The 12405-nt window shown below is 46.0% G+C and overlaps 1 protein-coding gene across 1 annotated transcript in view; it reads right to left on the reverse strand.

Annotated features, from left to right (window-relative positions):
* Window positions 1-12097, reverse strand: part of Arsb (arylsulfatase B) — a 163898-nt gene extending 151801 nt beyond the window's left edge. Inside the window, exon 1 of the mRNA XM_059276526.1 lies at window positions 11690-12097. Coding sequence (XP_059132509.1) covers window positions 11690-12088 — 399 coding nt within the window. The 5' untranslated portion in view covers window positions 12089-12097. The remainder of the gene's footprint in view (window positions 1-11689) is intronic.
* Window positions 12098-12405: the final 308 nt, after the last annotated feature.

Raw genomic sequence — 12405 nt, forward strand, 5'->3', positions numbered from 1 at the left:
TCGAGGATCTGCCTCACTGATACCAAAGGTTTGCAGACCCCAGGGAGAGCCTTGCTTTCCACAGATAACTGACAAGAAACCTTTAGTCTTTTTTTTCTAGAGACCTAGGAGGTGCTTGCTCAGTTTAAAGGAGAAAAACCAAACCAAACCACCTCCTGCTCTGGGTCTTAGGTCAGAACTTCATCCTCCTTCTGAGGCCCATGCAGTCTACTGATTAACTATGTGTCTATGCTGGATGGCTTTTTGTCAAGTTGACACAAGCTAAAGTCATCTGAGAAGAGGGAACCACAACTGAGAAAATGCTTCCGTAAGATCAGACTGTAGGCAGCCCTGTAAGACACTTCCTTAATTAGTGATTGATGGGGAGGGCCCAGCCCACGTAAGTGGTGCCATCCCTAGACTGGTCGTCCTGGGTTCTATCAGAAAGCAGGTTGAGCAAGCCATGGGGATCAAGCCAGTAAGCAGCACCTCTCCATGGCTTCTGATCAGCTCCTGCCTCCAGGTTCCTGCCCTGTTTGAGTTCCTGTCCTGACTTCCATAGCTAATGAACAGAGATAATGGAAGTATAAGTCAAATAAACCCTTTCCTCCCCAACTTGCTTTTGGTCATGGTGTTTCTTTGCAGCAACAGAACCCCTGACTACACAGTATCTCAGAGTCCAGGACTTCAGCCACCTTAAGAAACTGTACCAGGGGCTCAAGGAACCACTGCAACACACTCGGCAGTGAATGCCATTTCTCTCCCACCCTCAACAGTGGTGGGATAACACCGGGTGGAGCAGAGGGGAAGTGTCCATCTGTCTATCAGCCCTACACAAGTTGAACGCAGAGCCTCCATGTACCCGGCTGTTTGTGAAATACCACCTCTATGGGCACTTGAGAATTCAGAAAAGTGAGCAGGCCTGCCCCTCTACCTCATACACCAGGGAGCCTGAAGGGAGGGGTGGGGTGGGGGAGTCTGGAACAGAAGACAGGCACGGGACATGATAGTGGCCGGCAGGGGTTCAGAACTCTCAGCCTGTACTTTTGCCAGTTTCCCGTAGGTTTTAATCATGGTCAGGAAACACTTGTACCACCCTACAGTTCATTCCTGGAGGTGGCCACAGAACAAATGGAGAGTGGGAAATCTGCTCCCTTCCCCCCCCCCACCCCCCGAAGCCTTCTGACTGTCAGCTGCCCAGGGTGATGGAGCCAAGAGCTACAGAACACACATTATGTCTTAGGAGCCTGGCTTGGCCATCTGGCCTGGCCCCGTCGTGCTCCGGCTTCGGAACTGGCTCACACCACTGACGGTTGGTTTTAAGGGCCTCTTTAGTTTGAGGGTGATCAGTGAAGAGCGCATGGCTCTGACTGAACCCACAGAGCGGCGATGTGGTGTGTCAAAAGAACACACAAAGGCAGAAATGGTTTCCGTGGACGTCCTGTTTAAATTATAAATCCAACAGGAGTTTACTAAGGGGGAAAAATATAAAGAAATCTGAACACAGAATTTTTAGGAAAGTGATATGATTAAGGAAGCCAAATCAGGAATGATGATAATGACCTGGAAGCAACAGTGTATGCACAGATTTTTTTTGTGTATGTAGGTGCTTGTGTGCGGGCATGTGTGCACCATCTCACACAGGCGGAGATCAGAGCCTGCAGAAGCTGGTGCTCTCCTCTTCCCAACACGTGGACTCCAAGGGTTGAGCTCAGGTCAGCAGGCTTGGCGACAGGCTGGCGCCCTCACCTGCGAAGCCATTTCAGTGTCCCCGGAGTGACTATTCAAATGACCAACCACCCAGGTCAATCGACTCCAAAAATGCCCCAAGTCAACTGACCACATCCCAGTCAACTCCAAACGGATGTCCTTACTTCCTGGTGTCCGGTATCTTGGGAGATAAGTTAAACACCCCCATCAGAGCGAGTCGCCCCTGGGTTCCCTGTATTGGAGTCACAGGCTTGACTGCTGGCCCTCTTGCTGGCTGACATAAAGCTGATGCATCCTTTGTTTCCCCCTCAAATGAGCACGGTCCTTTAAAAAAGCACTGTCAACATGATGGCCCCCTGGCTGCACGCCGCTCCCATCTCTGCCTCCTTGCACACTATGGCCAGACGATCTCATGATGGCCCCCTGGCTGCACGCCGCTCTCATCTCTGCCTCCTTGCACACTTTGGCCAGACGATCCTACGACTCTTCTGACTAGCATTACATGTCTTGTCCAAAGCCCCCTCGCAATTTTCCTAGCTCCTCCTCTATCTGTTTAATCCAGTTCAATGACTGGAACCCATCAAGGCTGCTGGGGAGCAGGCCAGACCCAGAGGACAAGCAGGGACAGCAGCTAGTGAGGCCATGTTTCCACGGACTTTCATGTTACCAAGTCCTCCTCCTCTGTAAGCGTCCCCTACCAGTCTGGAGGCAAATTTGAAGCAAAAGTCAGGAATCACCTGCCCCGCATCTGCACAGCCTCTTCCCCGTATTTCCTGTTCAAGGTTCCGCTTTGGGGGTGAGGAAAAAGCCCTGAGAGTGTCTTGACTATTTATCAATATGATTAAGAAAAATGTGGCGGAGGTCCCTGAGGAAAGTGCCGGTGTCATCTTTCACTGTTGGTCTTCTCTGCCAAGGCTTAGAGAATTCTGGTGTGGAGTGACCTCCTCGGTCCCCAGGGGAAGAACAAGTTGAGTTACTTAAATGAGTTACTTCGTGTTTTCACTGAGACCTGCTATTTTTGTTACCCTGTAATCTTTTCTTCCTTTCTTCCTTCGTGTGTGCGTGTGTGTGTGTGTGTGTGTGTGTGTGTGTGTGTGTGTGTGTGTAGGGGGTCTCATTACGTAGGCCTAGGGTAGACCAGGCTGGCCTCCAACTCACAGAGATCTTCCCAAGTGCTGGGATTAAAGGTGTGCACCACCTTGCCTACCCCTTTCAAAAATTTCTTTAAAAACAAGCAGGCTCTCATTACCACTGGGCTACATTTCAAGTCCTTGTCTGTTGTTTGAGACAAGTCTTGCTTTGTAGCCCAGGTTAGCCTTGCATTCTCTATGTACTTGAGTCTAGCCTCAAACTCCTAGTCCTTCTGCCTCAGCCTTCCAAGGCTGGGATTCCAGGCACGTGGCCTCCACCCAGCTCAGTCCTAGGACTTGAACTATGAAGGCGCTCCTTCTTGTGCCGGCGCATAGCACATGCATGCTTAGATAGCTCACTGAGCGCTTCTCTACACCAGAAAGAACCAAAGTCAATCTAACAGAGGAGTCGGGCCTTGGAACAACGACCATTAACACTTGGACTAGAGGGCTGAGCTCTTACAGAGGACCTGGGTTCACTTCCCAGCATCCATGTGGTGGTTCACATCATCTGTAACTCCAGTTCCAAGGATCTGATGCCCTCTTCTTACTTCTAAGGCTACCACAGTACCAGACAGACATGTGGTGCACATACATACACCCAGACAAAACATTCATACACATAAATGTAGACTCGTTTTATTGGAGCCTGGATAGATGGCTCAGGGGTTAAAAGCACTGACTGCTCATTCAAAGAACCCAGGTTCAATTCCTACATGGTGGCTCACAACTATCTGTAACTATAGTTCCAGGGAATCTGATGCCCTTTTCTGGCCTCCATGGGCAGCAGGTATAGACACAGCACACAGCATACATGCAGGCAAAATTCCCATACATGTAAAAAATAAAATTTAAATTAAAAAATGTTTGCACTGAGAATGTAGACATACAATGAATATTGTATAGTGAATCAAGTCAACTTGTTAGAACTTGAAAGTTTAGCATTTTCAAGGTCTCTGTTTAAATAAAAACAGTATAGAAATGCTACTAGGAAAGATGGAAAGTTTGAGCTGAGGACAAATGAATATAAAATCATTTTCCCTGTAGGCATCATCAAGAAATTAGTAAACATGGACGGCCAAACAGAAGACATGTGGGAGACAGAAAAAAACAAAAAAAAACAAAAAAAAACAAAAAAACAACAACAACAAAAAAAAAACCAACAACAGCTTTTCCATTAGAAGCTTCTGGATGCATTTCCTAGAAGCAGTTTTAAAAATAAGAATGCCAAGCTGGGCATGGCAGTACAGCCTTTAATCCCAGCACTTGGAGACAGAGGCAAGTGGATCTCTGTGAGATCTAGGCCAGCCAAGGTGAGACTCTGTCTCAAAAAAAAAGGAAAAGAATGCCTGTTGGTTATAGATCTTTAAAATGTACTTGTGTAAAATGCTGTTAGACTGGACACATTCTTTAGGCTATAATAATATTAAGTGTAATATTACTGTGGAAATAGCAACAACCAGAGCTGAAGGCTTAACATTTTCATCTTGAACAGGAAGCATTAGGTCCAGGGAGACCCAGGCTTCCTCTGAGCTCCCAGCATGCTTCTGGCCCTTCATTCCCTCAGCGCCCACCACCATCGCCTTGTGGATTCTTAGGGCAAGCTGACTCCAGCCTCAGGGGCTCGGTCCTCTTGCTCTTTCCATGGCTGGTTAAAGCCTTTGCAGGATCTTGCCGCGGCTGACTATGACATTCAGGCCTCTGTCAATCTTGCCTCCTTGGGGACATTCTCAGAGTCCCTACCACTTTATTCATTTTCAACTCTTTAAATTCACCTTCCTTACTTGTTCGTTTATATTTACCTAGTTCACTCCCCTTTCGATTACTCCTTCCCTTCACCTCAACCACATTACAAGCACCCGAGGATCCTGTGCCTGGCACAGGAAATTGCTCCACAAACACCTGCCAACCACCTGTTAAACGAAGAAATGAATAAACATCACATTTCATGGTGATGGACTACAAACCTGAACAAGAAACGGATCTATTCAGCATACGCCAAAGATTCTAGCCTAAGCAATTAGGCAAAGAAATATAACGAAAGACATTCAACAAGAAAGAAAAGTGCTAATTCAGAAAACCTTGAGATCGCGCATGCACACACACACATACACGCACACACGCACGCACACACGCAGGTGCACACACATATGTACAAACCCTAGTAAGTCTCACAAGGATGGCATATATATATATATATATATATATATATATATATATATATATATATCAGTTGTATTTCTATATAATAGCACTAAACATCTGAAAATGAAATTAAGAAAGCAATCCCAATCACAATGGCAGAGAATGAAATATTTAGAAATCATTTTTACCAACAAGCTACAAAATCTGTATCTGAAAACTACAAACTACTGCTGAGAGGCATTAAAGAATACTTGAAATACCAGAAAGATGGCTCAATTCCAGGATTGGAAGATTCCTGTTGTCAAGGCCGGAATACTTTCAAGTGGTTCTGCAGACCAGTGCCATCCCAGTCAAAATTCTGTGTGTCTCCGTCCCACCCCCAAGGTAGACAAGTCGATCCTAATGTCCATGTAAAAATGAAGGGGGCTCACAATCATTAAAACAATCTTGCAGGGAAAGAAAGGGGGTCAAAATTCACACTTCCATATTCTGGAACCTGGTACACGCAGCTATGGTATCTGTCATTCTAACATCATGATAAACATAGATTAAAAAAAAAAAACCTGAGAGTCTGCAGTCAGTGGACTGATGCTGATTGGGAGTGAGAAGATAAAGGAGGAAAGAGCAGTCTTTTCAGCTAAGAACTAGACCACACACATCTACACAAATTAGCTCAGAATAAATACGGAACTCAGTGTAAGGATAAAAGCCATAAAATTCCTGGAAGAAAATATAGAGACTAATATATGCAAAATTAGGCAATGATTTTTATATGTAATACCAAAAGCATAAGCTACCAAAAAATAATTATATGACATCAAAATTGAAAGCTTGTTGTGTACCAACAACAAGGACACTATTGAGAAAGTAACAAATAATCATCTGATTAAGGTTTACTATCCAAAACACATAAAGAACAAGATCCAACATTAAAAAGACACATAATCCAATTAAAATTGGGCAAAAGAGGCTGAAGAGATGTCCCAGTGGTTAAGAGCACTGATTGTTCCTGCAGAGAACCTGGGTTTTGTTCCCAGCGCCCACATGGCAGCTCACAACCATCTGTAACTCCGGTTCCAGGAGATCCAGTGCCCTCTTCTGGCCTCCACAGGTACTGCACTCCTGTGCAGATATGCATACACAAACACACATAATTAAGAACAAAAATGAGATTTTTTTAAAAAGTTCAAGTTTATAATATTTATCAAAATTACAAACGATCATTACATTTAAAGACAGAAAATTTATTTTTGAGAAATTGTCCTACAAATGTGTTTCAAATGAGGAAAAGGACATGTGTACAAGATATTGATTTCACCTTCTTTGACATAGAAAAAGCTGGAAATTATGTTTATATCCATTATTATGTGACTGGTTAAAATGTTCTGTTCATGTAACAAAATAATGTGCAGACATAAATGAGGATGCTATTTACTTAACAATGCGAATGATATCAAATGTGTAGTACAATTAAACATGGGTACAAAAGTGTGAAGAGAATGTTACCATTCAAATAAAAAGAACGGAATATCTACTTGTGCATCTGCTTGGATAGTCATGAGGAACTTCTGGAAGGATCCTGTCATTCACAGCTCATCACTTCTCATATACTTCCCTATGAACACGGGAACTGAATGCCTAAGGTGTAGGGGAGGTTGGCGTAGAGGAAAATTTTCAATGTAAGCCCTTTTGGTAAGCTTTGATGGTTTTAAATAGTTTTATTTGACAGGTTCATGTATTTACAGAACAGATTTTAATTGTTTTCATACCTCATCCCCCCACCCAGTCTCCACTGGAACCCTTCTCAGCTCATGACTTCTTTCTGTGTGTGACCCTCTGAGTTTAATTAGTTTCTTGCCTGAGTGTGGGATGGGAAGATTTTACTGAACAAGGACAATTTATCAGGGACTATACCACAAAGATTCCCTCCCCTAGAATTTGGGGTTTTACACCTGATGTGTTTTCTACTTAAAAATAAAATGTATAGACGAATTTTAAAGATAATGAATAGAGGTCATGGGGAGAACATCTGCCTGGCTGTACAGAGACTAAACTCTAAATCTTGCATTTACCATTAACTACTAGGCAAGGGTCATCTCACACAGTGTGTAAGCAGGGCTAGGCAAGGGTCATCTCCTCCTGTGCAGTGTGTAAGGCAGGACTAGGCAAGGGTCATCTCCTCCTGTGCAGTATGTAAGGCGGGGCTAGGCAAGGGCCATCTTCTCCTGTGCAGTGTGTCTCCTCCTGTGCAGTGTGTAAGGCGGGGCTAGGCAAGGGTCATCTGCCCCTACCCAAGAGAGGTTGGTGGGTATGATAATGTGCACTTTCTCTGGGAACACAAAAGCATCAGGGTCAAAGAAATGCAAGGCCAGACCGAGCATCAGAGCTTAGCCCAGGTCCTGTATCTTTTTTGTGAGGAACTGAGTCTAGCAAGGTCATAATTGGACACAGCCAAGACGGAAACCTACCTCTCACCTTTCCTAACTATTCTCTTTACTCATCACTTTCAAAAGTAAAAAGCCACACACACACACACACACACACACACACACACACACACACACACAATCCCAAAGCTCACGAGAGCTAAGTTCGGCTAGTCTAGGCTTCTCATCCGATTTTCAAATGTGAAGGTTCCCTAAACATTAACTCTCAACATTAGTAGGACTGACGCCCTAGTTTCAATGCTATCGCTGTGATAAAAACACCCCGACCAAAAGCAACTTAGAGCAGAAAGGGTTGTTTTAGCTTGAGATTGCAAGGTACAGTCCATCGTGACGGGGAAGTCATGGCAGGAACGTTAAGCGAACCAGTCACAGCACACCCACAGTCGAGAGCAGAGAGAGATGCCGGCATGCCTACTCAGTTCACTTTCCCCATCCCATCGGTCCAAGACCCGAACTCACAGAATGCCACCAACACAGCGGGCTGCACGTCAATTAACACAATCAAGACAACTGCCACAGGCCAACCTGACATCAGCAATCTGTCACCAGACTCTCTTCCCAAGAGATTGTGTCAAGCTGACAATTAGAACTAACCACCACAACTGCAAAGGTCACAGGCGGGGTTCTTGAACAGTTCTCTCAAGCACCTAATTTTGAAATAGTTAACAAAATTTTTTTTTATTTTATTGTACTGAATGATTCTTTCAGAAATAAAATCCATTCCCGTTTTACACTTGAAACAGGCAATCTTTAACTAAAAATATGATAGATTCATTTTTCAGATGGAGATTTTAGGATTGACTTAAATGTTAAAAAAAATAAGGATTTTATTAAGTATGAAGGGGCAGTAGTGGTGATATTTTTAATACTTCTGAGGAGGAAACATGATATAGTTGCTGTAAGTACTGACTCTGAGCACACCACCGGGATCATAAGGTTCATAAGCAGTTCTATCATTTCTTAGCCTGGTGGCCTTGGGCACATTTCTTCAGTGTGAGTGGTGGTGGGTGTGGGTGGGTGTGGGTGTAAATGTGGGTGCAAGTGTGTGGGAGCAGAGGTGCAAGTGTGTACACAGCACCCATTGTGGAGCCAGAGGACAACCTAAGGTATCAGCCCTCAGGCACCTTCCATATTTTTGTCTCGAGACAGGGTCTCTCACTGGTCTGAAACTCTGCTGTGTAGTGCTTTGGATGATTGTTTGATAAATAAAACACTGATTGGTCAGTAGCCAGGCAGGACTAGAGAGAGGAGAAAGGAAAGGACAGGAAGACAGGGAAGAGAGACACCGGCTGCCATCCAGGGAGCATCATGTAGAGGCAACAGGTAAAGCCACGGAACACGTGGCGACATATAGATTAACAAAAATGGGCTTAGTATAAGAGTAAGAGCTAGACAATGGTAGGCCTGAGCTAATGGCCGAGCAGTTTAAATAATATAAGAGTTGGTGTGTTTATTTTATAAGTGGGCTCCGGGACTGGCAGGGCTTGGCGGGAGCTGGAGAGAAACTCTGCAGCTACAGTGTAGGCCAGTCTAGCTGGTCCAGGAGCTTCCAGGGATCCACCTGACCCACCTCCCATCTTGCCAGTGCTGTGATTAAAGACACATGCCACCAGCCCGACCTTTTATGTGGGTTCCGGGGATCTGAACTCAGGTTCTCACGCTTGTGAGGTGAGTCCTCTGCTCCCAAGTTATTCCCCAAGCCCGACATGTCTTACCTTCTTCCAGCCTCGGTTTACAAATCCTTGTTATAAAACAGCTATGCTAATACAACAGGACTTTTAAAAATGTAAAACCACCGCTGTTCAGTATAAATACAACATCGGGACAGAGGGACTAGAAGTCAATGCCAAAGAATCATGCTGACATTGTGGAGAAAAACATTTGGGTGTTCCATAGCCACTGCTATGTCACTATAACACCATGAAATATAAAGAGGTTGCTGTGTGAAAAAATCTACAGTTGACTATTGAGAAGGTACAGAAAATATTTTATTATAGTTCTGACAATGATTCTAAACAAGGAGTGTCATCGGTTTTGAATTATTTAAGTATAAAAATCATTGTTTTAATTAGCTTTGAAGGATATGAGAAAGGTGTCCAGAATGTACCAAAATGTAGTATTTGAAAGCAATGATCATTCTTAGACTCCAGTAAAAGAATATCACTAAACCAAAATAATCTTTAACAGGAACTTGTGAACCCTATGACAGACTATAATGGTTAAAAAAAATAATAATTAAAAAAAATAGATGTTTGAGTCAGTTCCCTTGAGAGGCCTCTGGTGTTCTGAAGAACACAGCTTCTCCTTTTCCTTCACTTATTAACCACAGATTTGCTCCCAGTGCCCAAGTACTTTTCAAGGGCCTGGTGGGTGCAGCATGTTAGGGGGTGGAAGTGGGTGGAAGTAATCAATTCTGAGTGAGGTTCGAGGTGCGCTATTTTGCTTTCCTGTTCAGGTCTGTTATGAGGATGTTGCATAAATGAACAGCCCCTCCATTATTTTGCAATGTGAGTTCAGTTCTCTCTCTTGAGAACAAACTCAGAAGCACCTTCCCCTACTGCTGAGGAGTAGTGTGCCAGGAGACTTCTACTGTGTGCTGGGAGACCTTTGCCTTGGCCCGGGACTACTGATTATACTTAGCAGCCTGGTAGATTGATTCCCTGGAATGCTCTTACTGCTGGTAGGGAAGCAAACCAGGCTTTAGCTCCATAGTAAACTCTGGCTATGGATGTTTCTGAGTCCCTCAGAAAAATATCTTCTCTCTTCAGTCTTCGGACTACTGTTGAAATCTTTATCTCAGTCTTAGAACGTGAGGCTAGTGTTGATGTGAAAGGTTTTGGGAACACATATGTAGGAGGACAATGAGTTCAAAATGCTTGAATAAACAGTGTGCTTATAATCCATTACACAGTGGATTACATCATACTTACATTTACTGCTAATCCACTTTTCCTCAAATATCTGCTATCTGACAAGTTTGGCTGACTGGTTCTGGATATCCACACTGGCACCATGTTGTCTAAATCTTTGCAAGAAGAAAGGCCAGAAGATTGTGTGTATAGAAAGAGATAAAGCGGGGATGGATGGATGAATAGATGGACGGGTAAATAGAGATACAGAGAGAGAGCACCAGTATTCAGTAACAACCACTACAAATTATTATATCTAATTTGGTCATAATCACACCAGGATCTTGTAAACTCATCAACCTCAGTCAGAATGGAGAGGGAGGTGGTAATTTCACAGGTCTGAGATGACTGGTGGATTCAGGTTACAATTTAGTAGCTGTAGGACTCCTCAGCTGACATCCAATTTAGGCAAGCTATCTCCTCACCTGTAAAGTGAGTACCTACCTCATGGGGTGTTTTTTAAAATTAAGTTTAAAGACAATCAAACACTACAGAAATGTTCTTACTGTTTTTAGTCATCTACCATACACATAGTCTGTGGGTAAATACATTAGCTGCAGACACTTCTCTCAAGGACAGTGAGGATGCTCATACAGGCTGGATTTACCCTCGGATGTAGAAGGAGTATCAGCACCCTGTGTTTTATTCTAGGGGTGTGGGGAATCTAGAAATGACTTTCCATTGTTGGTCGTGTACAGCGGAGGACCTGGGGGGCCAGCGCTGGAGTCTCCAGGTGGTTGACACATGGATAGGTACAGGCAAGCAGGTAACTTACTAAAGGAAAGACAGATACAGAGGAGCTGGGATGTGCCTTATCTCTCCTGGAGCTGGGGCCCCAAGGCACAAGAGGGACTGGGGGTAAAGGTTGACTTGTCACGGTACCCCCCAGTCTCATACACTGCGGGCTTCTCTGATCATGCTCCCCTTGTCAACAATCCCAGTCTTTTTAGTGTTTCCAAGTTAATCTCTGAAAGTCCCATCGACACGGTTTTCTATTTTCCTGTCCCAGTGGGTCACTCCGGACCTAGGACCACTGAGCACACCAGTGACCAGGACCCGTCCCACTCACTTTAACTCCACTCTGGAGCTCCTTGGGCCTCCCTCTCCTCCATCCTTCCTCCTCGGGACCCCATCCTCTACCCTTGTCCCTGGGGGTTCGAAGGCACAGCACCTCGAGCTCCCAGAAACCTCCACTCCTCAGACCTTGAGAAAACGAAAGCCACTTCAGCAATGGGCCACCAAGAGGAGACCGGGCATGCGCAGAGGCCTGGGGCAGCCATGGGCGGCGAGCGCGGTCCCACTGTGTCCCTGGTGCGAGCGCGCGGGCTCGGGGAGCCACGCGGGTCGGGAGTGGGGGGCCGCCTGGTACCTGATAGCGGCCGGTGAGCAGCTGGCTCCGCGAGGGCGTGCACAGCGGCTGCACGTAGTAGTTGTCCAGGACCACCCCGGAGTCCGCCAGCGCATCCAGGTGCGGCGTGCGGATGACCGAGCCGTGGAAACCCACGTCGTTCCAGCCCAGGTCGTCTGCCAGCACGAAGACCACGTGGGGCGGCCGGGCAGCCCCGGAGGCCCAGCCTGGCGACGGCTGCAAGAGCAGCAGCAGCAGCAGCAGCGGGAGCAGCTGCAGCTGCAGCCCGGGGCCTCGGGCCTGCCTCCCTGTGCATCCTCTCAGCTCGCCCATCCTTCGCAGCCAGCCCAGCCCGAGCTGCTGGCGTCCCGGGACAGAATCGGGAACTGAGTAGCCCGGGGCTCCCCCGCAGGATTTCATTCACCTGGGCGGGCCGCGGGCTGGGGAGGGGCCGGCGTCCACGCCCTCCTCCTCCCGGAGGGGTGGAGGGGTCGGGGGAGGAGCCCGCACAGAGGACGCGTGCAAACTTGGCTGATGCTTCCCAAGCCCCGACCCTAGGCCTGCTATTTTTCCTAGCCGTGAACTTGAGCTCCGTGCGTTCCAAAGGGTTTTCACAACCCTTAACTGATTAAATCTAGCCGCAACCTTGGCAGCTAAAGACTATAATTAGCGCTCCCTTCACCCCCTGAAGAACCACTTTGTAAATGGTTCAACTCCTGGCCCCACATTCTCTCTGT

This window comes from Peromyscus eremicus, chromosome 11 (genome assembly GCF_949786415.1).
Source record: "Peromyscus eremicus chromosome 11, PerEre_H2_v1, whole genome shotgun sequence".
NCBI classification, from domain to species: Eukaryota; Metazoa; Chordata; class Mammalia; order Rodentia; family Cricetidae; genus Peromyscus; species Peromyscus eremicus.